Here is a 27830-nt window from a genome sequence, read left to right on the forward strand (position 1 = left end):
TCATCTACTGCTAAGAACATTTTTTCAAGTTTATCAAACTTTGAACTTTGCTCTTTTTTAAAACTTTCAAAGATGTCCTTGATCTCAACCATGAAGGAAGCGAGTCGATCGCCGACTTCATCTGAACGCCGCCGTTTGTTTCTAAACCCTTGTTTCGCTCTAGGGGTTTCCGTCATAGGACATTCTTTGGTGGCATATTCATTCGAATTGATATGTGTTGTATGAGTAAGTTGCTTTGATGGAGATAATGATTTGGTGGAAGGTGGGGTGCGATTTAGGGGCATTTTTTTAAAATTAAGTTCGATAAATATAAAATATTAAAAAATAATTATAATAAATAATTAAATATACAAAATAATCATAAAATAATAAATAATAAATAATTATACAAAATAAACATAGAATAATAAATAAATAAATATACAAAATAATCTTATAATAATAATAAATAAATATACAAAATAATCATAAAATAAATAAATAATATATAAGTAATAAATGAATAAATAATATATAAGTAAATAAAAAAATAAAAAGTCACGCCCTGAAATTCGAACCTCCACCACTCCTTTCTCTTCAGCAGTCGATGTCGCCGGTAGTTGCCACTAGGCTATCGTATCTGTGCAAAGTAATCTATACTAATATTATAAAGAGGTAAAGTTTGTAAGTTTGTAAGTTTGTAAGTTTGTAACAATTTTTTGAAATGGGGTAATCTTCGAAACTACTGGTCCGATTTTAAAAATTCTTTCACCAGTAGAATGCTACGTTATCGGGGAGTGCTATAGGCTATATTTTATATTTCTATCATATATAACTACTGAGATATCGCGGGTTTTCTCTTACAGGTCAGACCGAAAAACTTACTTATTCGCATGCGCTGCCTCAACCATTGCGTATAACTGAAATAATTGTATGGAGGCTTTTTGAACCTTTAAAAGTTCTACAAAAAAGTCCGCGACACCATATATCTATCTTTTATATTTTAGCAGATATAGTACCTTTAGTACTTTAATAAATTATTTAAATTTTAAACTAAGGTTTACGTCATTATTTACACAACTAAACTTAAATCCTTATCAAAATGAATTATTTAATAATCACAAGGATATTATAGAGATAAGATTTGCCCTTTACAGTATGTTAATTAGTTATATAGTTTCGGAGATAATGCAAAATTTCTGAAAGTTGCAGAAATGCCGCTATATGACGCCCCGCGGTTTCAATTACGTGGTTCCCGTTCCCGTATGAATATGAGGACCAAACATAGCCTATGACACTTGCAAATAATGTAGCTTTCTATTGGTAAAAGAATTTTCCAAATCGGTCCAGTAGATCCAGAGATTACCCCCGACAACCACACAAACTTTACCTCTTTATAGTATTAGCATAGAAGTCGCTTGGGAAATTATAGTTTTTTGGTCATTGCACCAAAAGGCTGGACCAATTTTGCTGAGGGTAGGGATAGGATAGAGGTAGGGAAGGGGTAGGATAGAGGTAGGGTAGGGGTAATTTAGGGAAAGTGTAGGGTAGGGTAGGGTAGGGTACGGATAAGGTAGGGGTAGTGTAGGGTAGGCGCAAGGTAGAGGTAGGGGAAGGATATGGAACGTATAGGGTAGGGGAGGAGTAGGATAGGGGTAGGGTAGGGTAGGGTAGGGTAGGGGTAGGGTACGGGTAAGGTAGGGAAGGGTTAGGGTTAGCGGTAGGGTAGGAGTAAGGTAGGGGTAGGGTAGGGGTAGATTAGGGGTAGGGTAGGATAGGTTACGGGTAGGCTTAGGGTAGGGTAAGGTGGGGGGAGGGAAGGGTTAGCGTTAGCGGTATGGTAGGAGTAAGGTAGGGGTAGGGTAGGGTAGGGTAGGGTTGGGTAGGTTTACGAGCAGGGTAAGGTAGAGGTAGAGAAGTTTACATAATTTTTTACGCGGACGAAGTCGCGGGCGTCCGCTAGTTGTCAAATAATCGAACTGTATCCCGTACGGCGTATGTTACTTCACAATGATGACGACACGGGTCACTGAACCGTGTTACCGCTGTGAGCGTTTCATCGATGCACATAAAATGTCAAATGTTTTGAATTCACAAACGGTTACAAGCAATGCAGTTTTATTGAAACAAATCGGTTTTTTGGTTTATTATGCACTTTTCTTTAGTTATGTTTACTAATAAAATAATATATTGTAGCTGCTTCCTTACTGTAGCTCTCGCCTTCGGCTCGAGCTTGCAATATCGCCTCGGCTGCAATTTCAACTTACCTCACTTATATCATAATAATATAATAAAATTAAACAGCAAAAATAGATTTTCATCATCATTATCATCTACTCCCACCCTACCTCTACCCTACCCTACAAAAATCTCTCTGTAAAAAACATCGTACCCCAAGGAATGTTTTAAAAAAGAATTAGCCAAATCAAACGTTCAAACGGTCTCGAGATTTGTGCATTCATTTTTATATATCAAATTTAAAATATTGAAAAACGAGATTTCTTTTGTATAATAATACTAGCTGACGCCGCGCGGTTTCACCCGCGTGGTTCTCGTTCCCGTAGGAATACGGGGATGAAATATAGCCTATAGCCTTCCTCGATAAATGGGCTATCTAACACTGAAAGAATTTTTCAAATCGGACCAGTAGTTCCAGAGATTAGCGCGTTCAATCAAACAAACAAACTCTTCAGCTTTATTATATTAGTATAGATGAAAGGACAAAATAATATGAAAAAAAGACTCATAAATTATAATAACTAACGCATAAAACAAGTTTTACATGTTTCAATTAAAACAACAAAATCAATTGTAATTAAATTATGTATTTTCTTTAATCTTAGAAATCAAATTAAACATTATAAGGTACATCATCAATATTTAGTTAATTAATCAAAAAAGGTACATCAATTCAGTTAATTAATAGGTAATTAATTTATATACACAAATATACAGTCCTTAAAATAGTTTCAAATCGTCCCCAGATCTAGGAGTGGAGCAAACCTGCCAAGGATACCCGCCCTAAGCCAAAATGATAATAATATTATGTTTTGAAGAATAGATAAATATATTTTTAAAAGTCCAAAAGTCCAAGGAATGCCCATCCCTGGCCCAGGCCTAACCGTCAACAATTTACTTATGTCCAAAATAATTTTGTTAATTCTACTTTAATAATGAAATAATTACTTTATCAAAACTAATTACCTACGGCCCTACATATTATTATAAATATAAAATATAGTACGGTTGGCAATCATATTTTCCATTCTGGATTATTAAGGCCCAAAAATATTATGGTTGGCAACCCTATTTTCTGTCCGGATTAACGAGGATGTAAAATAGTACAGTTCCCAACCCTATTTCCTGTCCAAATTAAATAGGATGTAAAATAGTACACTTGACAACCATATTTCCTGTCCGGATTAACGAGGCTATAAAATACTGCCGTTGGCAACCCTATTATCTGTCCAGATTAATGGGGGTGTAAAATAGTATAGTTCATAACCATATTTCCTGTCCGGTTTAATGAGGTTCTATTGTAATCAAAAAAAGAAATAGATCTATTAATCGTCACTGCTCTACGAGAACTGTATCTGGTTGCTCTTGAGAGTGTGGAAGGCGTTGAATATTTCTGACGTGGGCTGTATGACGCGATCCTCCACCCATTGCTGCAGTACCTTGAACGCGTCTTGTCCGGATTAACGAGGCTCTAAAATAATACGGTTGGCAACTCTATTTCCTGTGTAGATTAATGAGGCTCTGGAATAGTACAGTAGACAACCATATTCCCTGTCCGGATTAGCGAGGTTCTATTGTTCTATTCGTCATCACTGTTCTGTGAGAACTGTATCTGATTGCTCTTGAGGGTATGGAAGGCGTGGAATATTTCTGACGTGGGCTGTATGACGCGATCCTCCACCCATTGCTGAAGTACCTTGAACGTGTCGTCTGCTTTGATTTTGAGTGTCACTTTCATTTTTTTGTTTAATCTGCAAAATGAGTGAAAAATAAATCACTTAATAGTAAGTTAGCAATCCTATTTGCTGTCCGGATTAACGAGGCCCTAAAATAGTACAGTTGGCAACCCTAATAATATATCTAACTAACATATCGTCCCTTAGCTTACAACACCGCTCAAGTCATTTTTACAAACTTTACAGGAGACGTAAAAAACTGTATATTTTAAAAAATCTCTGGTTTTTTTCTAGTTCTACTCAATACATTCTTTAGTTACCGGTTAAGAAATAATTATTTATACTTATTTTAACAAATTACTTTATTTTAACTTTAATTTTATGACTTGAGCGGTGTTGACTGATATTTTATTAGATTTAGGCGGTGTTGTTTGTGAAAATGTTATGGATTAAGGTATTAAAAGATGATTTGCAAATAAAAGTTTTTATTAAGAAATATTTCAAGAAAATTAACATTCTTTATAACAAAGGCATCTTAACTTAAATCTAAAGAATCACATTGTTGAAATAACCTTAAGCAATTGGCTTAAGGTTATTTTCAGCTTTATGACTGCAACAAACGTCGCATTGATCTTTCTTTGGGTGGAATAGGCTCAGATTGAGTTTCAAAAATAATGTCAGTAATGCGACGGCATCTTTGGAAGATCTGCTAAAAACTTTTCAACATGTTTGATGACATGGTCTTAAATTTTTCCTGGAACCTGCGATTACTGGTTGAAGTAGACACACCGGGAGAGGCATAGCACAATCGGTTTTTGTCGACCAATATCTTATAAACCAATCTTTAATTCCAAGAGTGGCCAAGAACATTTTTACAGACTTGGCGACGTACATTATCAATCGTCAAAACGTAAGTTCGACTATCAGTTCTTTTGGATTGGATTCTGGATTTTTTGTAACTTTCTTTAGTACTTTGTTAACGTGAGAAGTTATAAATGATCTTCGCTGCTCCCAGTTCATGTTCTTCCAGAAATTTTCAAACAAATGTTTTCGCTGTTGCTCGTTTATGTTGTCACATGACCTGAGCTTTGACGGCCTCCGTGGCGCAGTGGTATGCGCGGTAGATTTACAAAACGGAGGTCCTGGGTTCGATCCCCGGCTGGGCAGATTGAGATTTTCTTAATTTGTCCAGGTCTGGCTGGTGGGAGGCTTCAGCTGTGGCTAGTTACCACCCTACCGGCAAAGACGTACCGCCAAGCGATTTAGCGTTCCGGTACGATGCCGTGTAGAAACCGAAAGGGGTGTGGATTTTCATCCTCCTCCTAGCAAGTTAGCCCGCTTCCATCTTAGACTGCATCATCACTTACCGTCAGGTGAGATTGTAGTCAAGGGCTAACTTGTAAAGAATAAAATAAACAAAAAGAGTTTGGATTTCTTGCAAAACGCAGAAGTGCACGGTGGTTTTATGTATCTTGCATATGACCACTTTGTTAGTGATGGAATAGCAGAGACACTGGATTGCTGTATATTGTTTTGGGTTGTTTTATCTGTATCTGTGTTAATTACTATATCCGAAATTGGGTCTTGAGTATTCCTAGGGAAAGCTTTGATGTCAATATTTTGTAGCTCTTGTACAATGTTCTCACTATCTACCGAGATATTGGCTACATTCAATGCAGAAGGCTGAAGATACTCGATGGTTACTGTAGCAAATTCGGGTGGTATATTTTGCAGATCAAAGAAGTCATCACCGACTTTTTCTACAACTTGTAGATTGTGAATGTCAATGTTTTCAATATTAATCATAATTAGTAATAATAGTCTATGTTCTGGTCAAATATGTGTTTACATTATCCTGGCTACTTATAATACTTTTTATGGACTCCCCAAAGTTTTGATTATTTATTGGTGTTGCAATAGTTTCATATTTAGTAAGAGAATTGCATACTTTGGTGTCAGAAGAACTAGTGTTATTTTTTTTATTCAAAATCTAAAATAAATAATTGGAATTATTGCATTAAAGTATTTTCGCGCGAAAAGTATGCCAGACTAACGACTTGTGCGGTGTTGCGACGCCAACCGACTTGAGCGCTGTTACTATTTTTTGAATTACGGCTTCTGATTTTCTGAAATCTATTTCATGAGACCAATGGTTCGACGCGCAATGCGCAGCTTCATCCAATGGCATCAAAATGTAAATACCGCCAATTTTCGACTTGAGCGGTGTTGTTAGCTAAGGGACGATATCCGCTATGACGGTTTATAGTTTAATTGTTTCATGACGTCACGTTAACACTAAACCAACCTAAACAACGTTAATAGTTAATAATTAGATTGACGTTTATTCCTTTAGCGACATCAATTAACATTGTGACGTCACAAAACAGCGTTTTTGACGTTTTGAAAAATTTATCTATACTAATATTATAAAGAGGAAAACTTTGTTTGTATGTTTGTTTGATTGTAAAGAACAGGCTCAAAAACTACTGGACCGATTTAAAATATTCTTTCACCATTCGAAAGCTAACATTATCCACAAGTAACATAGGCTAAATTTTATTTTGGAAAAAAATAGGGTTCCGTAAGATATTTGGGACACAAGGTGGAAAAAATCAACCAGAAAAGTAGGGTAGGGGTAGGTAGGAGAAGGGTAGAGGTAGGGGTAGGCTAGGGGTAGGATAGGGGTAGTTGAAAGTTTACATCGAGTTTCACGCGGACGAAGTCGCGGGCGTCGGCTAGTTAAGTATATAATTTTTAAATTAAGTTTTCTGAAATCCTAAACTTTTATTAATTAAAATTAATATTGTTTATATTAAAGGAGATGGTCCATTTCAGGTCCATTCTTGTACCCCGTATCATTGAAATTTAAAAAAATACAAGGATTTTATTAAAATCTAAATAAGTGAATAAATATAATTAGATAAAAAGAAATAAATAAAATAAAAACGCAAGTTTTTGATTTATAACAAGATGGCGCTTTTAAAGCAGCTATGACATGACAATTGACAGCAAACGTCAAATCGACTACTGCATTGAAAACGTCATCAATCCACCATTATTACCCATAATAGTGTTGCATTTCTTGGGAGAGAATGGATATTATTTTAAAACAATTAAAGTGAATTCATAGAATTGTATAATTAAAAATAGTTAATATAAAAACTTTTTTTTTTTTTCACTAGGGTACATACATCGTGGGCTACATACAATTATGGACCATCTTCTTTGGAACGAGCCAACTATTAGACTATACTAAAAAAAAAAAAAAACTGAATACATACATTGCAGGGTCATAGAAGTCCGACTCCGATTGGAGAGTCAACGTGTCCAATATTGGCATGCTTGGTCCAAACATTTGCGACAAGTATTCCCTGGACGCGTGGCGGTTGGTGAAGTCGTACCCGCCTCGTACTACACAGGGTACTCCAACGTACTCGGGCATGTTGGCAATGTTGGCCGTGTTGGTACCACTGTCTATGATGTTGAGTAAGGACGGTATGTCTTTGCCGTTCAACTGAGCGTCCTCAAACTTTCTGTAGCCTAGACCTGGAAAACAAAAGCAATGTTATATATGTTATGTTTTTGAGTTCCCGGGTTTGATCCCGAATGAGGTTGTCTTAATTGGTCCAGGTCTGGTTACCACCCTACTGACAAAGACGTACCCATAAGCAATTTAGTATCCCTGTACGATGTCGTTTAAAAGCAGAAAAGGGTGTGGTGTTTCATTCTCCTCAGAACAAGTTAGCCCGCTTCCATCTTAGATTGCATCATCACTTACCATCAGGTGAGATTGCAGTCAAGGTCTAAGCTTCTGGAGCGAGCTCGGTTGGCTGGAGTTACCAGTTGTGATCAGTACCAAATGGAAAAGGCCCAGGAAAGAAGAAGAAGATCATATATTTGTTTTTTTTGTATATGTATTGTATACTAGCGTTTGCATAATATAATGTTTTTACAAATTCCGCAGGATTTTCCATGGATTTTTCCGTAATAAAATAGTTTTTTATGCCACTGTCATGTAAAGGCCATTGTACGAGTGCTACAATGGCTAATTACGTGCAGTGGCAAACAATTTTTTTACAACCATGATAAAAGAAATAATAAAACTAAAATAAATAATATATAATTATAGTTGGGCATGGCCAGGCAGACTGGCCACATACACGTACTTGGTCACAATTATTATCATAAATAACTATCTATACTGATATTATAAAGCTGAAGAGTTTGTTTGTTTGATTGAACGCACTAATCTCAGGAACTACTGGTCCGATTTGAAAAATTATCTCAGTGTTAGCCCATTTATCGAGGACGGCTATAGGCTATATATTATTCCCGTATTCCTACGGGAACGTGAACCACACAGGTGAAATGGGTTAGCTAGTAATTGATATTATTCAACACATATTGGACAGTTAGTCGCAGCATGGTGGAGTGCAATGTGCTGACCAACGCCACATCCTGGCCAGGCGGACTGGCCACATACACATACTTGGTCACAATTATTATCATATATGTGGATATCTATAGTCGGTCTATAGATATCCACATAGACTCACCAAGAACATATCGCAAGTTAATTTTACTAGATTTAAACTAATTTTTCTTTTTGTTTATACCAATTTTTTGTATTATATAGTATATTCAAATAGTAGTTGTAAAATGTTTCTTTTTCTTGTTACTGTATGTAAATGTATTTTATTTATGTAAACTGATTTTATGTAATCGTTAATTTATTTCAATATTAAGGAAATGTGCATGCCATGTCTACCTTCATTTGATTGTGCAGAGCCTTGTGTTTGTGTTTTTTAAATTGTGATTGTGTAAATGCTGCAACAGTCACTGGTGGACCAAATAAATAAATATATAACTATAACTGATATTTATAGTTTAATAAGCCGTTAGTTAAGTTAGTTAGTATTAATAAGCCGTGATAGCCGAGTGGATATGACCTCTGCCTCCGATTCCGGAGGGTGTGGGTTCGAATCCGGTCCGGGGCATGCACCTCCAACTTTTCAGTTGTGTGCATTTAAAGAAATTAAATATCACGTGTCTCAATCGGTGAAGGAAAACATCGTGAGGAAACCTGCATACCAGAGAATCATCTTAATTCTCTGCGCGTGTGAAGTCTGCCAATCCGCATTGGGCCAGCGTGGTGGACTATTGGCCTTATCCCTCTCATTCTGAGAAGAGACTCGTGCTCAGCAGTGAGTCGAATATGGGTTGATGACGACGAACTGATATTATTCAACACACCTTGGACAGTGGGTCGCAGCATGGTGGAATGCAATGTGCTGACCAACGCCACATCCTGGCCAGGCGGACTGGCCACATACATGTACTTGGTCACAATTATTATCATATATGTGGATATCTATAGTCGGTCTATAGATATCCACATAGACTCACCAAGAACATATCGCAAGTTAATTTTACTAGATTTAAACTAATTTTTCTTTTTGTTTATACCAATTTTTTGTATTATATAGTATATTCAAATAGTAGTTGTAAAATGTTTCTTTTTCTTGTAACTGTTAAATGTATACTTATGTAAACTGATTTTATGTAATTAATTTATTTTAATATTACGGAATTGTGCATGCCGTGTCTAACTTCATTTGATTGTGCAGAGCCTTGTGTTTGTGTTTTTTACATTGTAATTGTGTAAATGCTGCAACAGTCACTGGTGGACCAAATAAATAAATATATAACTATCTATACTAATATTATAAAGCTGAAGAGTTTGTTTCTTTGTTTGTTTGTTTGAACGCGCTAATCTCAGGAACTACTGGTCTGACATGAAATTTTTTTTCTGTATTAGATAGCCCATTTATCGAGGAAGGATATAGGCTATATATTATCTCCGTATTCCTACAGGAACGGGAACCACGCGGGTGAAACCGCGCGACGTCAGCTAGTAACTGATATTATTCAACACACCTTGGACAGTGGGTCGCAGCATGGTGGAATGCAATGTGCTGACCAACGCCACATCCTGGCCAGGCGGACTGGCCACATACAATATGCCGCTTTGATGAGCACTCGTTGCCATCTGTACACTGATAAAGATGAGGCCATCTACTTTTATAGAATGCACCTGAAATGTAAAGTTTATTTTTTAATTGACAAGTAATTTAGTCAACATACATATACATAAGACATGCCGTGATAGCCCAGTGGATATGACCGCTGCCTTTGATTCGGAGGGTGTAGGTTCAAATCCGGTCTAGGACATGCACCTCCAACTATTCAATTGTGTGCATTTTAAGAAATTAAATATCACGTGTCTCAAAACAGTAAAGGAAAACATCATGAGGAAACCTGCACATCTGAGAATTTTCCAAAAATAGTTCAGACAAACAGACAAAAATTATAAAAAATCTTGTTTGTGATTTGGTACCTTTGTATTTGACCCTTTAAACCTACTAATTTCCAAAGTCACTACAATCCAAACTTCACAATTGGCTCCTCCTTTTTTTGCAGTCGGTTGATGAATAAAAAATCACAAATTACCAAGGCACAGTATTAAAGAAGAGGAATGAATTACCTGTGGTTTTTTATTAGCATTGGCCACATTTGCCTTCAGAGCATGAGCGATCCGGCCAGGTATCTTTCTCACAAGTGTATTCACAGGTTCATCTGTATCCTTGTCTGATAGAGTGATCACATACCAAGTCCTGGCTCTGATGGCTACAGCTGGAAAGTATACAAACATTTCAAATTTTAGTAATACTAGGAGACTAACATTCAAAGTTAAAATTCAAAATTCATTAATTTCAAGTAGGTAGGTACTTTTGAAACGTCAGTTGACTATTTATTATGATTCTACCACCAGTTCAGGAGGCAGGTTCTGCTAAAATAATCATACACCATTATAATTGACAATTGATAACATCATTATAATTTTTTATAGTTTTACTTCCTGTGTGTAGGTGGAAGCTGATCCAACGGCCTCCAAGTACCTTTATCATGAAGCATATCATGGTGTATTAACCTAAGTAACTAAGAAAATGAATTCCGAAGGACCACAATATAAAAGCGAATAAATATTATGACCTAACAAATGAACTAACTAAATATGGCTATGTGGCTAGTCTGTACGTTGTAGCAATAGGTGCAAGAGGATTACCAGCAATATCTCTCTATAACTTGCTTAACCTTGGCCTCTCTAGAAGTGCAGCTAGTTCTATATTAGAACGAGTATCCAAAACTGCTCTAATAGGATCTTACCAAGTTCGGCTAGGCAGAGAGAATAATACGAGCAAAGAAAAGGGAGTGTTGATCGATCGTCAAAATTTCCTTAACCCTAAATGCTGTAGTCACAAGTTCAGGACTCTGCTCGGAGTTTTTCTCTCTACCACGCGATGGACCCGGCACCCACACGCTGAACCCATGGAATGCTAAGATATTTGTCTCATACTTACATTTTAGTCTCAACCGTGCAGTAATGTCTGCAACTTCGTTATTAGTGAGGGCTTTGGTGGCATGCTTTTTCAGTACACTGGCAACACTGGCGGGTGTCATCGGCAGCCGGGCATTCCTCACCGCTCGGGACACGGCGCTCCAGTTCAGACCAAACTCCGGCAGAACCAGAGTGTAGCAGCCTTGCAGCGGCATTTTACTTATTAATATTTGTAGTTCATTTAAGTGATATTCTGGAAAATATATAAAAATATCAGATTGTTATCATAGACCAGGGTCCCCAAACTTCAGCTCCACGAACACCTGTTAAAATTTCCAAGTGACAGTGAACCTTACTAACTAATGCCCCACCCCCACCCCATCCCCAAAGAAAACAGCTAATTTGACTGTTGAAGAAACTAAGGTTTTTATTTGAATAAAAGGTAACACATAAAGTACCAAAACAAATGTGTTTGTAATATTAATGTGATGGGTGTGCTTGTTCCTTGTGGCAAATATATTCAATGTTAGGAGTAATTTTGGACAATTTTAATCTTAATTTTGACTTGGTATCAGTTACCAAGCTACCATTACGTAAATCAATAAACCCCCTACCGTCAAATGGCGAACCCCTAGGGGTTCTCATACCCCACTTTGAGAAACATTGTCATAGACCACTACAAACTCAGCCTTTTTACATTTTTATTGATTGAAGCATTTGTGTGTACTTGTATGTATTTACAATGCAATAATAAATACATGGGTCTTCTTCTTTTTCTCAACTAATTTTTTTTTTTAAATAAATATACTTAAACAATACACATCACTATCTAGCCCCAAAGTAAGCATACAGAGCAGCTTGTGTTATGGGTGCTAAGATAGTTGATATTATAATATTAATATACTTTTATATACTACATATAAATACTTATATAATGTATAAATACACACAGACACTGGAAAAAACCCACGCTCCTTCACAAATATTTTCCAGTTGCGGGAATGGAACCCACAGCCGTGGATGCAGAGAGCAGGGTCACTACCCACTGAGCCATGCAGCCGTCAATTCTTTTTTAATTTCATGTAGTTAATATTTAAGTAGTTTTAATGTAATATAAATAATGTTTTATGTAATTTCAACAAATATAAGAAAAAAATATAAAAAAGTAGGCTTTTAATGTTACTAATGGACGCCCACAACTTCATCCATGTGAAACCCTACCCCTACCCTACTCCCACCCTACACCTACCCAACCATACCCCTACCCATACCCCTAAGCATTCTAAATCCATCTCCTGGTTCTAAGCTACCTCTCCACCAATTTTCAGCAAAATTGGTCCAGCAATTTTTGAGTTATAAATAGTGCTAACACATCTTTCTTTTATATAGAACTAAATGATTTTTCTTTACTTTAATTTCTGATATGGTGTTGTAGGTTATTGTAAATTTTTTATTTATATATTGAATCAGAAATGAGAAGAACCGTCACCGACATAGCTCAACGAGTCACAAACCAAAAGTGGCATTAGACATAGTTCAAATGGACATTGGGGTTCCAAGGTTTGAGATGGAGACCGGAAAACACAGTGTTGATTGGTGAAGATATCGAGTGGACTTCCGGTAGCTTGATGCAGGCAGCTCAAAACCTTGTTATTTGGGAGTCCATAAGAGAGGTCAGCAGTGGATGTCCATGTTGATGATGATGAGCTATGAACCATTAATCCAAAGTTATCACCAACAAGGGAATTTCCAAGATGTTATCCAAACATTGTGTCGATTGTAATGGTGTAATTAAGCTAAACTGTAACCACTTTCTGACATTTTTTTGATTGAGATTGGGCTCAAACTTGGCTTACTTCTTAATGTACCATTTCGATCAAATTATGGCTCATTTTGGTTTGGACAACACCCTAATGCTACATATTAGAGCGTTAAAAGGATGTATATGATTTATTTTTCTTTAAATTTTGTGTATTACTATAAAATATAAAGTATAAAATTGTTTGTACTTACTGCTTACAGAAGTGCTCTGCATCGTGAATGTTTACACTTTAACTGGTAAATTCGTTAATATTTTTAATAAATATTTATTTTAAGTCAATATTGTCACAGGATTTCTCAAGTTATTTTTATTTTTATAATAATTACATATTTTATTCTTTTCGCAAATCAACCGTTTCCGTTGTTCCACGATTTGAAAATTCACCACAGACAATAAAAATTAGAACTGTCATATAAGACCAGTGACGCCAGTGACAGTGATGTTGCCAGGGCTAAATACATTATTTTTACTGTTACGCTTAGCACACATTAACATTTCCAACAGAAAAAAACCGGTAAAATGGAAAATCGTAATAATTATTTACTTCTCAGTCCTCAGACCAATTAATGTATAGAACCTGCCTAGCTAAACGTTACTTTTCTGTCAAAGCATATGAACAACGATCTTATGCGATTATAAAAACTGTCTCTATAGTATCGATGTTTCATAGTTGTAATCGTGTTCGTTGGTTAAAGAGCTCCGTAAAAATACCTTTTTGTATAGTGGAATGTCCCAATCTGAATCTTTGATCTGAATAAAGTATGTTCACGTGATATCGTGGGGGCCGGGCGTCTAAGTAAAACGGTGAGGAGGAGCGGGATTTATTAGGTGTAGTGGGTGTGGGTCTCAGACCACCTACATCGGTATAAATTGTTTGGGTTTTCTCATCTTGTTAACATTAACGGCGTTCGCCGTTAATGTTATGTTATGTTACAACAAGATATTTTACTGATAGCTTGCTCCTCAATATGGCCATTGGCTCTAACGATTCAAAATGACCAGAGAGAGTGTATAGAGGAATAATTTAGGAAAAAAGTCAAAAGTAATTCAATGAGATCATTTTAATTTATTTACTTAACACCTCAGTAAAGAACTTACAAATAAACAACTTTGTCCAAAACATTTTTTAAAGTGTTAGTTCATTTTAATTACATATTATTTAAGTCTCTTTTGTCTTGTTAATGCTTCTTGCCACTCTTAACTGGGTTTCTGGGTAGTAATCTGAAACAATATTAACAGGTATTTTTTAAGAACAATGCACATTCATAAACATAAATGAATTATTAAACATTGGGCGGAAAATATAAAACAATAACTGGTATAATAATGGAAAAATAAGTAATTAAAAAACAAAATCGTACCTTAAACAAGAATTTATTAAAAATAAACCAGTGTGCTACTACACAAATAAAATTAAACTTCTAAAAATGAACTGTTAAGCCTAGTTCGGACTACTTTAGTATTTTAGTCGAGTACGAACAATTTTTGTATTTACCGCCCAAAAATTGTTCGTACTCGACTAAGATACTAACTATATTCAATGTACTCTATGATACTAACGTAGCCTGTACGATTTATTACAGTCGAATAAAAAATTAAGCGCCATCTATGAGCCTCAAGTTTAACTGCATCGCAAGAGGTTCTTGAAATATACAAAATGGGATTGTTTCATAGTTCTCAAAACCGCCATCTACTGGTAGTTTAAAATAACAAACACTGCTTTACTATCCCTGTAGATGGCAGCACGCATCGCTTGATTACTTCGTAAAGAATTTTTTTCACAAAAATCTTACCATAGACAAGTTGTCTGCCAAGTCTTGGCTGGAAGTTGAATGTTCTGCCAAGTCTGGGCGAAAAGTAGTTAGTCCTGGGGTTCACCATCACTGGGTCGGGCCTGAAACTGAACTGTATTATGAGTGTTAATATCAGCTTTGCCAGACGTTCCCATTTTAGCGGGACGGCGCAATTTTAAACTCAAAATTAAATGTCCCGCGCGGCAAAGGGCTCAGTCCCGCTTTTGAGGAATAACTCGACCGTGCACGTGCAGAGTAATAAGGCAGAGTGCAAGGGCAGGTTGCACACAGATTACCTATTGTTTGAAACGCCATATTTTTCTTATAAATAAAACTTTTTTGATTTTGATTTTTGTTTATTTTATTTATTATTTCAGAAGACACAACTATTTGACAATAAGGTAAATCTGATTTAAATTTTTAGTAAAATAATTAGTTAAGAGAATTCTCAGTTATGCAGGTTTCCTCACGATGTTTTTCCTTCACCGTTTGAGACACGTGATATTTAATTTCTTAAAATGCACACAACTGAAAAGTTGGAGTTGGAGTCGAAAAGGCTACCCCTGTCTTTTCTCTTTACGTACTTGTTAAAAAAAAGTAATATTTTTTTATTCCTTACAAGTTAGCCCTTCAACACAATCTCACCTGATGGTAAGTGATGATGCAATTAGGATGGAAGCGGGCTAAAATGTTAGGAATAGGATGACAATCCACATCCCTTTCGGTTTCTACCCATCGCACCATTTTGACCTCATACTAAAACTTTGTAGTGTGGTACGAGGTCGATCGACCTCGTAACTCTTAAAGACGCTAAGTGTACGAGGTCAATTGACCTCGTACCGCAGCGGAGGTGTTAAAATGACTCACATGTCCTCATCAGAAGTCGTAGAGGGGCTACGCTCTGGCAGCTTTCTGCCCAAACGAGGAGTGAACTCTACGTTGTCGTATCTTTTCTCTTGATTGTCTGTGGCGCGTCCGAGCTTCGGTGTGAATATAACCTTCTTTGATACTGAAAAATGTAATATTTTTATAACAATACCCTTTCAACTGAATTTTAGGGCAAGACGACCATTCTCATGTTGAGTTCGATGTAATCTTTACAAGTTAGCCCTTGACTACAATCTCACCTGGTAAGTGATAATGCAGTCTAAGATGGAAGCGGGCTAACTTGTTAGGAGGAGGATGAAAATCCACACCCCTTTCGGTTTCTACACGGCATCGTACCGGAACGCTAAATCGCTCGGCGGTACGTTTTTGCCGGTAGGGTGGTAACTAGCCAACGCCGAAGCCTCCCACCAGCCAGACCTGGACAAATTAAGAAAATCTCAATCTGCCCAGCCGGGGATCGAGCCCAGGACCTCCGTTTTGTAAATCCACCGCGCATACCACTGCGCCACGGAGGCCGTCAAAAAGGTACAAATGAAGGGTAAAGATTTCTCAGACACAAAAATTCTTTAAATTAATATGACAGTGACTTAAGCTATGTTGAATGTTTGGGCGAGCGCAGAAGCATCGCCTGATGTGACCCGAAGACTGAAAGAAAGATAGAGGACGGAACGGCTCTCTAAGGGCGTCTCCTATTAGACTCGGACCTCGGCTTAGAGGGCCATTCTGGAGGAGGTAACCGTGACCTGAGTGAATCAGTCCGGACGCCCCCAAGATCGTGAGTTAGAAAACCCACGTCCGGGTGACGTTAGATATCGGGGACCTCGTCTTCGCCGGCGAAGACGCTGTGCAGCTTGTGATTGTGTTGCCTGGGAAGCGTTGTCGGTTGTTATGTCATCGTCTGGATCGTAAAGGACGTTCTTGTTTGTCATTTTGCTATAAAATGAAACTCTATAGACAGATTTTTGTTTTTTTTTCCCGAAACCACTAGATTTAGTGAGATTGTAGAATACATTACTTTCATGCGTAAGTGGCCCCTGCAGTCTGGAGCCCCGTATCATTAATATGGCTGATACGGCGGTAGCGCCCCTGAGTAAACCCTTTCATTTGATACCCATATCATGGGTTGCATTTCAAATAGCCAATCCGCCATCTTGAATGTTCGCCACGTTGGATTTAAGTCACGTGACTATTTTTTTCGTATTCCTGACAGCAAACCCTTTCATTAGATATCCATATCATGGGGTGGATTTCAAACAGCCAGTCCGCCATCTTGGGTAGACCGCCATATTGGATTTGTAATGATGTTTCTTAGCTAGTCATGTGTCATCAAAACTCATAGCATGTGCAGAAAATTTTCATCCTAATCGAAAACCGGGAAGTGGATCAATTAATATTCCAAGATGTTCTTACATACATAGTGAAGCTAATGTAAACGTGTTAAAAAAGCGATTCGGTAGGGAGGTAGTTAGATTATTATAATAATTCCCACTTACTTTTAGTCTGTGGTGCGTCTGCCTGCATTTCGTACGGCATTTGGTTATAGTAATACCTCATTGCATCGGCCGCTTCTAGCAGCTTGAGGAAGGCTTGACTGAAATTATACAACTAATTCAGTATCGTCGTTCGTTATCAACTCATATTCGGCTCACTGCTGAGGTTGAGTCTCCTCTCAGAATGAGAGAGTTTAGGCCAATAAATAAATCAGAGGGGTTAGGCCAATAGTACACGCTGGCCCGATGCGGATTGGCAGACTTCACACACGCAGAGAATTAAGAAAATTCTCTGGTATGCAGGTTTCCTCACGATGTTTTCCTTCACCGTTTGAGACACGTGATATTTAATTTTATAAAAGGCACACAACTGAAAAGTTGGAGGTGCATGATAATTAAATTTAAAAAAAAAGCTATTATGACATTCAAGATTATATTATGGACATGAACATTTTGTAACTTATTATTTTGTAATTGTGACATTGTATTAATTTAGTTTTATTTTTTCGTTCAAATGTATTTAATTATTTAAGATAATTCATACACCAGTTATGGTAAAATGTATAAAGGCTCAAATCTATAAATGTACCATCATGTTAATTAAACCTACATTTTCATGAATAAAATATCATTAATTCATATCATTCATTCATTCATTCATTCATTCATTCATTCATTCATTCATGCCCCGGACCGGTTTCGAACCCGAACTAGCCAATTGACAAAATCGTGGCGCTTGCTCGTTTTGCAGGCAAAGCAGGGCAATTGCCACCCAGGGAAAATGTGGCAATTGCCCTGCTTTCCCCATATCACGCATCTGCTTGCCCTACTCAGGATCACTGCACGCCGCATGTAGGTACCCACCTGTTGTCCTCGCCCAGATACTGCAGTGACCTCTTTCCGAGCCGGGGACCGAACCACAGACCCCCGCGGTCACTGTGTGCGCCGCTATCCAAGTTCTCATCCTAAACACAAACAAACACACATATAACACAAATTAAAACAACTTATTCTTTATTTAGAACTAACAGATGTACATGACACTGTCTCAAAATCCATTAACTTAGTGTGCAATAGGGTAGTTGACTCATATCAAATTTAATATATACAATATTCCGAAATATATCGATATCAATTAATAAAAGTTAAGGATTTATTTTTATAAATTATTAATAAAAAAAAAGTTAGGGATTTCTTGTAAAACTTAATTTAAAAATCTTGTATTTTTTCAAACGTCAAAAACGCTATAGTATATTTTGTGACGTCACAATGTTATTTGTTGTACTAAACGTCAAACTAATTGAATATTGGATAGAAGCGGGCGTTTCTTTGCGGAAGTTCATCATGATTATATAATGATTTATTTATTTTGCTATCATCCGCGAAAATTCGGCGAACCCATGCGACAACGTCACCCAGGTCCGACAAAATACAACGTGCAATTGCAAAGTTGCAATTGCACGTTGTAGAGTCAACATCTCCTGAGGATGCTCCGGTTTCGGGGTGAAACGTACGTAGAGAGTATTATGTCGGACCTGGGTGACGTTGTCGCATGGGTTCGCCGAATTTTCGCGGATGATAGCAAAATAAATAAATCATTATATAGTCAAACTAATTGATAACTAATACTTTTGTCAAACGCTCCGTTTTATGGGATTTGTTAAAGTGACGTCATGAAACATTTGAATAGACTGTCATGGCCGACAGGTGTTTTAGCTTGTATTGTCAAAAACAAAATTATTCGAAATGGTGTATAACATCATTTCAATTTAAGACCATTTAAAAAAAGTGTCATCTAACCTATTAATTCCCAAGCCTCTGTGGCGCAGTGGTATGCGCGGTGGATATACAAGACGGAGGTCCTGGGTTCGACCCCGGTTGGGCCGATTGAGGTTTTCTTAATTGGTCCAGGTATGGCTGGTGGTCGGCCGTGGCTAGTTACCACCCTACCCGGAAAAGACGTACCGCCAAGCGATTTAGCGTTCCGGTACGATGTCGTGTACAAACCGAAAGGGGTGTGGATTTTCATCCTCCTCCTAACAAGTTAGCCCGCTTTCATCTTTGATTGCATCATCATTTGCCATCAGGTGAGATTGTAGTCAAGGGCTAACTTGTAAGAAATTTAAAAAATATATAAAACCTAACCTAACAGCAGTTTTCGACTAGTAGAGGTTGGGGAGGGGAATGCGAATATTAATATTATAAAGCTGAAGAGTTTGTTTGAACGCGCTAATCTCAGGAACTACTGGTCCGATTTGAAAAATTCATTCAGTGTTAGATAGCCCATTTATCGAGGAAGGCTATAGGCTATAAATTATCCCCGTATTACTACGGGAACGGGAACCACGCGGGTGAAACCGCGCGGCGTCAGCTAATTTTAAATATAATAATAATAATAATAATAAAGTCTTTATTTATTTCATACAAATTAGTAATACAATTTTTTTTTTTTTTTTAATAGATTTTTTTTTTCTTTTTATATTACGTTTGCATGAATCCCATTGTATTGGGTATAGGCCTCCTCCAGCAATTTCCACTTTCGTCTGTCCCGTCCTGACCTCAACCAATCCCCACCAGCCACTTGAGCAATGCATTTTTCACATTGCTCAATTTTAAATATATGTAAAAAAAATTACCTTCACAATATCTCTGGCAGCCATCCCATGAATGCAAAAAACAAACAAAACAACTGAAAATCTATATAAATTATACATGGTGTTTTAAAAAAGATTGAAATGTATTTTCATTGAATTTTCCCGATTTTCGCTCGAAAACCTTTGGATCACTGATGTTTGTATCGGCGAGGGGATGTTTTTATAGGTGCTCTGATTGGAAATCTATGGTAATAGAAAGGGGAGTTCGGAGTAAGATGGACTACTTGGGCAAATATGTGTAGGCGTCGAGTATAAAAAAATAAAAAAAAAAGCCTGTGTTAACTCCGACGCACGAATGGAGTTTACCTACTCTTTCAGATCGACTGTCTAAATGTGTATTTTGCCCCGCATCATACACTGTGTAGGTCTCAATACTTACACCTGAAAAGTGAAAGGTGCGCATGCGAGGAGCAGCAGGCCGCGGCGTGCGCGCTCGCCAACAGCGTGCACATGTACACGCTATTGGTGGCAGCGCACGGTGAAAGGTGCGCAGCATAGGTTGCGCACAAAAACGTAACGCTGCCATTCGTTCATCGAATTTTACTGCCTATATTTTTTTCATACCGGGGGCTATATATGAAAAATCGATACTTATGGAGTAAACTCCAAAAGTAGGTAGTTAATTCTTTTAATATGGTAACAGGTATTATAAGCTCGAGTCTTATTTTAAGAGTAATAATTACTTTTGTGTCTAAATCTAAATCAGTTTAACCGACTACATACTTTAAAGAATTATTTGTCTTAAAATAAAAGATAGCCATGACCACGTGATCCATAGACAAACCAAGGTTTCCCAACTTTTTTTTTCTCGTAGACCACTTTCTAATTTAACCGGTTTTGGTGGACCCCCTGCTAAATTTCTATCCCAAACTCGACAAACCAAAATTTCCATATGTGAATCTAATCACTTAGATTAGATTCACATATGGAAATTTTCGTTGCAGCTGAATCAACAGCCACCACGAAATAACAGTTTAAAAATAATAATGAGAATTGATTAATTCAGATTAAGAGCAGTGATAGCCCAGTGGATATGACCTCTGCCTCCGATTCCGGAGGGTGTGGGTTCGAATCCGGTCCGGGGCATGCACCTCCAACTTTTCAGTTGTGTGCATTTTAAGAAATTAAATATCACGTGTCTCAATCGGTGAAGGAAAACATCGTGAGGAAACCTGCATACCGGAGAATTATCTTCATTCTCTGCGTGTGTGAAGTCTGCCAATCCGCACTGGGCCAGCGTGGTGGACTATTGGCCTAACCCCTCTCATTCTGAGAGGAGACTCGAGCTCAGCAGTGAGCCGAATATGGGTTGATGACGACTGTAAATGGATGACAAAAAGTGAAATTGTCCTAGGAAAAGTTATTACAGTCAATTTTAATTTTTGATATCTACTCACAGCACATGCAAGCAATCAATTTACAAATTATTTTATTTAGTAAACTCCCTATTTGTTATGAAACCAGATAAATTTTCGTGGACCCCCGCTTAGGAAACGTGCACCCCCATTTTGTCTCGTCCACATTATGTCACGTCAACGTAGACCCCCGCCGAGTCTTCCGTAAACCCCTGGGGGGAATCGGACCACTTTGGAAATCAATGGGCTAACCTCTGGACCAACGAGGTAATTATTGACTAAATATTTTTTTAATGTTTTTTATTATAATCTGATCATAATTATGGTCCTGTTTGCTCCTATTTGGAAATCAATGAGCTAACCTCTGGACCAACGAGGTAATTATTGACTGAATATTTTTTTAATGTTTTTTATTATAATCTGATCATAATTATGGTCCTTTTTGCCCCTATTTGGAAATCAATGGGCTAACCTCTGGACCAACAAGGTAATTGTTTGAATATGTTTTTAATGTTTTTTTATTCTAATCCGATCACATGGTCCTGTTTGCCCCTACTTCCCCCAAGGCTTAAAGTGTTAGTATTGTAAATTGATACAAATGTTCCGAACAGCAATTATCTAGGGTGTCTCTTGATCCAATACGGGTTTTATTTTATTTGCTCTATTTATAAATGTACGTATACTCTATACTCGTATGTAGGTACACCGGTGTATATAAACTATGCTCGGAGTTTTCTTTTATATGTATAACTAGCTGACGCCGCGCGGTTTCACCCGCGTGGTTCCCGTTCCTCGATAAATGGGCTATCTAAGACTGAAAGAATTTTTCAAATCGGACCAGTAGTTCCTGAGATTAGCGCGTTCAATCAAACAAACAAACAAACAAACTCTTCAGCTTGATAATATTAGTATAGATATATGTATGGTTTATATTTATATGTATAATAAAATCCATTAAATAGATGTCTCCGCGATGGTATATGTCTATCTCGTATGGATATATAACCCAAAATGTTTTTTTTGTCTGTAAATGGCTAATTTTTAGCACAACATTTTATTTAAAGGAGTGCAGTCGTGTTTTCTATACTAATATTATAAAGAGGTAAAGTTTGTAAGTTTGTAACAGTTCTTTGAAATGGGGTAATCTTCGGACCTACTTGTCCGATTTTAAAAATTCTTTCACCAGTAGAATGCTACATTATCGGGGAGTGCTATAGGCTATATTTTATATTTCTATCATATATAACTACTGAGTTATCGCGGGTTTTCTCTTACAGGTCGGACCGAAAGACTTACTTATTCGCATGCGCTGCCTCAACCATTGCGTATAACTGAAATAAATGTATGGAGGCTTTTTAAACCTTTAAAAGTTCTACAAAAAAGTCCGCGACACCATATATCTATCTTTTATATTTTAGCAGATATAGTACCTTTAATACTTTAATAAATTATTTAAATTTTAAACTAAGGTTTACGTCATTATTTACACAACTAAACTTAAATCCTTATCAAAATAAATTATTTAATAATCACAAGGATATTATGGAGATAAGATTTGCCCTTTACAGTATGTTAATTAGTTATATAGTTTCGGAGATAATACAAAATTTCTGAAAGTCGCAGAAATGCCGCTATATGACGCCCCCGCGGTTTCAACTACGTGGTTCCCGTTCCCGTGTGAATATGAGGACCAAATGGAAAAAAAGGAGCCTATGACACTCGCAAATAATGTAGCTTTCTATTGGTAAAAGAATTTTCCAAATCGGTCCAGTAGATCCAGAGATCACTCCCGACAACCACACAAACTTTACCTCTTTATAGTATTAGCATAGAAGTCGCTTGGGAAATTATAGTCTTTTGGTCATTGCACCACGCACAAAAGGCTGGACCAATTTTGCTGAGGGTAGGGATAGGATAGAGGTAGAGGTAGGGGAAGGATATGAAACGTATAGGGTAGGGGAGGAGTAGGATAGGGGGAGGGTAGGGTAAGGTAGGGTAGGGGTAGGGTAGGGTTAGGGTAGGGTAGGAGTAAGGTAGGGGTAGATTAGGGGTAGGGTAGGAAAGGGTATGGATAGGTTACGGGTAGGGTTAGGGTAGGGGTAAGGTGGGGGGAGGGTAGGGTTAGCGTTAGCGGTAGGGTAGGAGTAAGATAGGGGTAGGGCAGGGTAAGGTTGGGTAGGTTTATGAGGAGGGTAAGGTAGAGGTAGAGAAGTTTACATCAATTTTTACGCGGACGAAGTCGCGGGCGTCCGCTAGTTAGTTATATATTAATTTTAAGTTAATTTAGTTTTAACTACTTCTGTCCAGTCTTAAGCTGAATAGTTTTATTATTATTATTATTATAATTTTCGAAGCGATTTTAACCAATACAGCATTAATCCTTATCCAGTTACTTTAAATACATTGTTGATTTAATATACAGGGTGATTCGGTCTTTAGTGCGGATATTTTTTTTCGTGGTTCTGTATCATTAATAGAATATAAATCTACAAACAGTTCGATACATTTTATGTAATTTTTTTTTTAATTTATGTCTCTAAAATAACAAAATAATGTACATATTATTACTAAACAAGATATATTCAGCTTAAAAGTGATCTGGTGACGTCCTTTAGGTATCAAACGAAAATAAAATAAACGCACAATAGGGTGACCCTAAAATTCTGTTCAAAAGTAAATAACTTTAGCTAACGATAATTTTGTTATTTTTGAGTTAAAAAAAAAAAGAAAAAATACGTGATCATTAAATTTTGTTTATGTACAAAATATAAAAATATCCGCACTAAAAAAATTTTCTTCCTGTATATCTATATGGCCCTTTACAGTATATTATTTAAATGAATATTTTCAAGGATATTTCAGACTAGCGGACGCCCACGACTTCGTTCGCATCGAAATCAATGTAAACTTTCAAGCCTTATTTCACCACTTTAAAGTTTGAATTAAAAAAAAATTTGAATCCCATTATAATTCGTATTTTTTTCATGATTTATGAACAAATTTTTAAAACTGTAACTCTAAAAATGAAGGACTTTCCATACAAACTTCCTACCCCTATTTCACCCCCTTTTTATTTTATTTTCGCAATAAAAAGTATGTTATAACCTTCTTCGTATTATGGTCTTAAACAGTGCCAAGTTTCATTTGAATTCATTCAGTAGTTCCAGCGTGATGAGCGAATAATAAAAAAACAAAGCGAAAGCGAAAGACAAAAATCGAAAAAAAATATTTTTAGTATCGATTATATAATAAACAATTTTCAAAATATCTTCAATGTACAGAATGTACAAAATGTACAGAATTAGTATTATAAGTATAGATTCTAGATGGCGCTGGCGTCAGTTATGCCACGGTAACGTTTGTTGTTACAAATGGTATAAGTAAAATCTCTAATTGCGAATAAATGTATAGAATTTGACCAGTTTTATTAAAAGTGACCAGTTTTGTTAAAAGTGACCAGTTTTATTATAAGTAGATATAGATATAGATTTAAAAATTGCGGGACGTAGCATTTGCGACGGTACCGGCCGGCGGGAGCGTCCTATAAATGGAGCCTTATTGCACCCGAGCGAAGCTGGGGCCGGTCGCTAGTATAGTTATATAATCATCATCATCCTCATCATCATCATCATATCAGCCGATGGACGTCCACTGCAAGACATAGGCCTTTTGTAGGCACTTCCAAACATCACGATACTGAGCCGCCTGCGTCCAGCGAATGTCTGCGACTTGCTTGATGTCGTCAGTCCACCTGGTGGGGGGTCGACCAACACTGCACTGTCTAGTGCGGGGTCGCCATTCCAGCACCTTGGGACCCCAACGTCCATCGGCTCTTCGAACTATGTGCCCCGCCCATTGCCACTTCAGCTTCGCAACTCGTTGAGCTATGTCGGTGACTTTGGTTCTTCTGCGGATTTCCTCATTAAATAATACTATATAATAACGCTTATATTAAATTTCTTTATGCATAAATTACTTATATGTGAAATTTTAAATTAATAATTTTTCACGCCGTCTGGTTTTTGTTTTTCACCAAAATGCCGAACAAAGCCTGTGAGAGTCACATATTCCTCATTTTATGAAGGATGAAACGTTGTTAGTACCCTTTTAGGGTTCCATAGTTCACAAGGAACCCTTATAGTTTCAGTATGTCCGTCCGTCCGTCCGCGGTTTAGCACAGAGACTATTACTACTAGAAAGCTGTGAATTAGCATGAGTATGTACCTACATTAAAAATGTGAACAAAATCGTATAATAAAATTAAAAAAAAAATTATCGTCTATCCCATGGTATGGGGTATAGTTATCGGTATTTTTGTGCATTACTTTTTTTATTTTTATTCTGTACAAGTTAGCCCTTGACTACAATCTCACCTGATGGTAAGTGATAATGCAATCTAACATGGAAGCGGGCTAACTTGTTAGGAATAGGATGACAATCTACACCCCTTTTAGGTTTTTACACGACGAGTGAAAAGCTAGGAGCGATTGACGCGCGACGCAAATTTTATGACGTGAGCGCCAAAACCATTTTTACCTAATTGCAAGTAAATTAAACAACATAACGAAAAACAAAATGGCCATGTTCATGGCCAAAAATTTAAGAAAATAAGTTTGCTTTTCCTGAGATTGAAAGCAAAATGTGAGCAAAACATGTATTTTTCAAAAAAATAAACTATCGAGAAAAGTTTTACAAATTGTGTATTTTGTATAGTCATAACGAAGCTAACACTTTGAAATATCATTTACCCAAATATCAGATTCAGAACCATTTGTAACCACCAAAATACATTTTTTTTTTATTCTTTACAAGTTAGCCCTTGACTACAATCTCACCTGATGGTAAGTGATGATGGAGTCTAAGATGGAAGCGGACTAACTTGTTAGGAGGAGGATGAAAATCCCTTTCGGTTTCTACACGGCATCGTACCGGAACGCTAAATTGCTTGGCGGTACGTCTTTGCCGGTAGGGTGGTAACTAGCCACGGCCGAAGTCTCCCACCAGCCAGACCTGGACAAATTAAGAAAATCTCAATCTGCCCAGCCGGGGATCGAACCCAGGACCTCCGTTTTGTAAATCCACCGCACATACCACTGCGCCACGGAGGCCGTTAAAACGATAGCAAATGTCATTCCCATACACCTTTCTAGTTTTAGAAGCGTTAGCGATGGTAGAAAGAGAATTAACTTGCCACTTGGCTAGGGGGGCTGTATACTAACCTCTGGACCAACGAGGTAATTATTATCGGAATAGTTTTTTAATATTTTTAACAAGCTAATATTAGCTTCACTTGTACCTAACTATGTACGTAAGAAAATCTTGGAACCTTATTAACTCGGAATTTTGCGGAAAATGTAAATGTACTAAAAATATAAAATTTTTAAATAATTGTTTTTTATTAAACCATTTTTACTGTTAAACTCCGGAATAAAAATCTGCCAAAAAAAGTAATTCAATCCATTACGGCATTTCTTCGTAACACACATTGTTTACTTTTTTTTTAAAAACCTTATTTCGACTTTGGGTTCGAGCCCTTTAAAGCGTTTTTTTTTTCCATTTTAATCACTTTAGGTTCAAAATGGCTAGAATCCAGAGCTGCGAAGTCTGATAAAAATGTAAAAATAACTGTCATAACACTGCACATACTTAAAATTAAAAAAATATCCAAAATATGTAATATACTATACATAAATATGTAATATTTATACTACAAATGTAATAAAGGGTATATCTGGCTAACACAGCCTCTAAATGTTTCATATCTCTTTGCTAGGTATGTAGAGATATTTCTTGCATGTCAATAGGATGCAGCTGCAATGACTTAAAGCCAATTCTTTTCTCATGTAAATTATATTGTTTTCCGGATATGCATCTGTTTCAATATTAGCTGTTAAAATACACAGTTTCATTGCCAAATTAACAGTGAATATACAGTAAATAGATTACTCCTGCATGTTAATTATCACCTATTAATATTAATTAATCCTAATAGGGATGATGACAGTTTTTTAAATTGTATATAATTAAGAGTATACTCATATAAATTTTCATCTAATTACGATAAAATATTTTTAATAGTTTTTGAAATTTTATAATCTCATTTATTTTGCAAATATCCAGACAATCTTTGCTTTTTATGTATAAATTAGTTAACATTGACCCTATTTACCCGAATGTATCATAAAAATCAATATATTCAAACCTAGTCATCATCCCCATTGCCACAAAATGTTGGAACAACATCCCCCCACCTATTCGGCAGGTAAAATCTAAATTTACTTTTAAGAAAATATTTCGCTTGTATTTGTTAGATTGCCAAAAAGCAGACTGTGGCAATTATTAATTAATAATAAACAATTAATAAAGTAAATAACATTTTGTCAATTAATTTAATGTTTTTTTTTATTCTATAAAAGTTAGCCCTTGACAATCTCACCTGATGGTAAGTGATGATGCAATCTAAGATGGAAGCGGGCTAACTTGTTAGGAGGAGGATGAAGTGAAGTCTGCTAATCCGCAATGGGCCAGCGTGGTGA

At 36.8% G+C, this 27830-nt stretch overlaps 2 protein-coding genes across 3 annotated transcripts; both read right to left on the reverse strand.

Annotated features, from left to right (window-relative positions):
- Positions 1 to 2784: 2784 nt before the first annotated feature.
- On the reverse strand, positions 2785 to 13508 carry LOC112050695 (uncharacterized). The gene is made up of 6 exons (XM_024089017.2): positions 13306 to 13508; positions 11315 to 11545; positions 10438 to 10586; positions 9831 to 9987; positions 7175 to 7439; positions 2785 to 3968 (listed from the first exon to the last, which is right to left on the reverse strand). Exons 1-6 carry the CDS (start codon positions 13325 to 13327, stop codon positions 3797 to 3799), a joined length of 996 nt encoding a protein of 331 aa, XP_023944785.2. The 5' UTR covers positions 13328 to 13508; the 3' UTR covers positions 2785 to 3796.
- A 663-nt stretch (positions 13509 to 14171) lies between these two features.
- Positions 14172 to 20085, reverse strand: LOC112050696 (PBAN-type neuropeptides-like). Of its 2 annotated transcripts, none has more exons than XM_024089022.2 (6): positions 19922 to 20085; positions 18150 to 18250; positions 17289 to 17386; positions 15775 to 15916; positions 14908 to 15008; positions 14172 to 14335 (listed from the first exon to the last, which is right to left on the reverse strand). In XM_024089022.2, the coding sequence occupies exons 1-6, from the start codon at positions 19997 to 19999 to the stop codon at positions 14274 to 14276; spliced, it is 582 nt and encodes a 193-aa protein (XP_023944790.1). In that variant the 5' UTR covers positions 20000 to 20085; the 3' UTR covers positions 14172 to 14273. The 2 variants fall into 2 exon arrangements, with proteins under 2 accessions (XP_023944790.1, XP_023944789.1); XM_024089021.2 differs by having other exon boundaries at positions 14908 to 15014; positions 19922 to 20084.
- Positions 20086 to 27830: the final 7745 nt, after the last annotated feature.

The sequence above is a fragment of the Bicyclus anynana genome, chromosome 27, assembly GCF_947172395.1.
Source record: "Bicyclus anynana chromosome 27, ilBicAnyn1.1, whole genome shotgun sequence".
Taxonomy (NCBI): domain Eukaryota; kingdom Metazoa; phylum Arthropoda; class Insecta; order Lepidoptera; family Nymphalidae; genus Bicyclus; species Bicyclus anynana.

Bases quoted from the DNA above. Each gene is read 5' to 3' on its own strand.
- LOC112050696 (XM_024089021.2), bottom strand. From the start codon at position 19,999: ATGTATAATTTATATAGATTTTCAGTTGTTTTGTTTGTTTTTTGCATT. The intron at 18,251-19,921 runs GTAATTTTTTTT...GTTTGTGTTTAG, and splicing joins CTGCCAGAGATATTGTGAAG to GATGAGAACTTGGATAGCGG. The intron at 14,336-14,907 runs GTAAGATTTTTG...ATATTGTTTCAG, and splicing joins TGGCAGACAACTTGTCTATG to ATTACTACCCAGAAACCCAG.
- LOC112050695 (XM_024089017.2), bottom strand. From the start codon at position 13,327: ATGCAGAGCACTTCTGTAAGCA. The intron at 10,587-11,314 runs GTAAGTATGAGA...TATACTTTCCAG, and splicing joins TGCACGGTTGAGACTAAAAT to CTGTAGCCATCAGAGCCAGG. The intron at 7,440-9,830 runs GTGTGTTGAATA...TTTGTTTTCCAG, and splicing joins GCTGCGACCCACTGTCCAAG to GTCTAGGCTACAGAAAGTTT.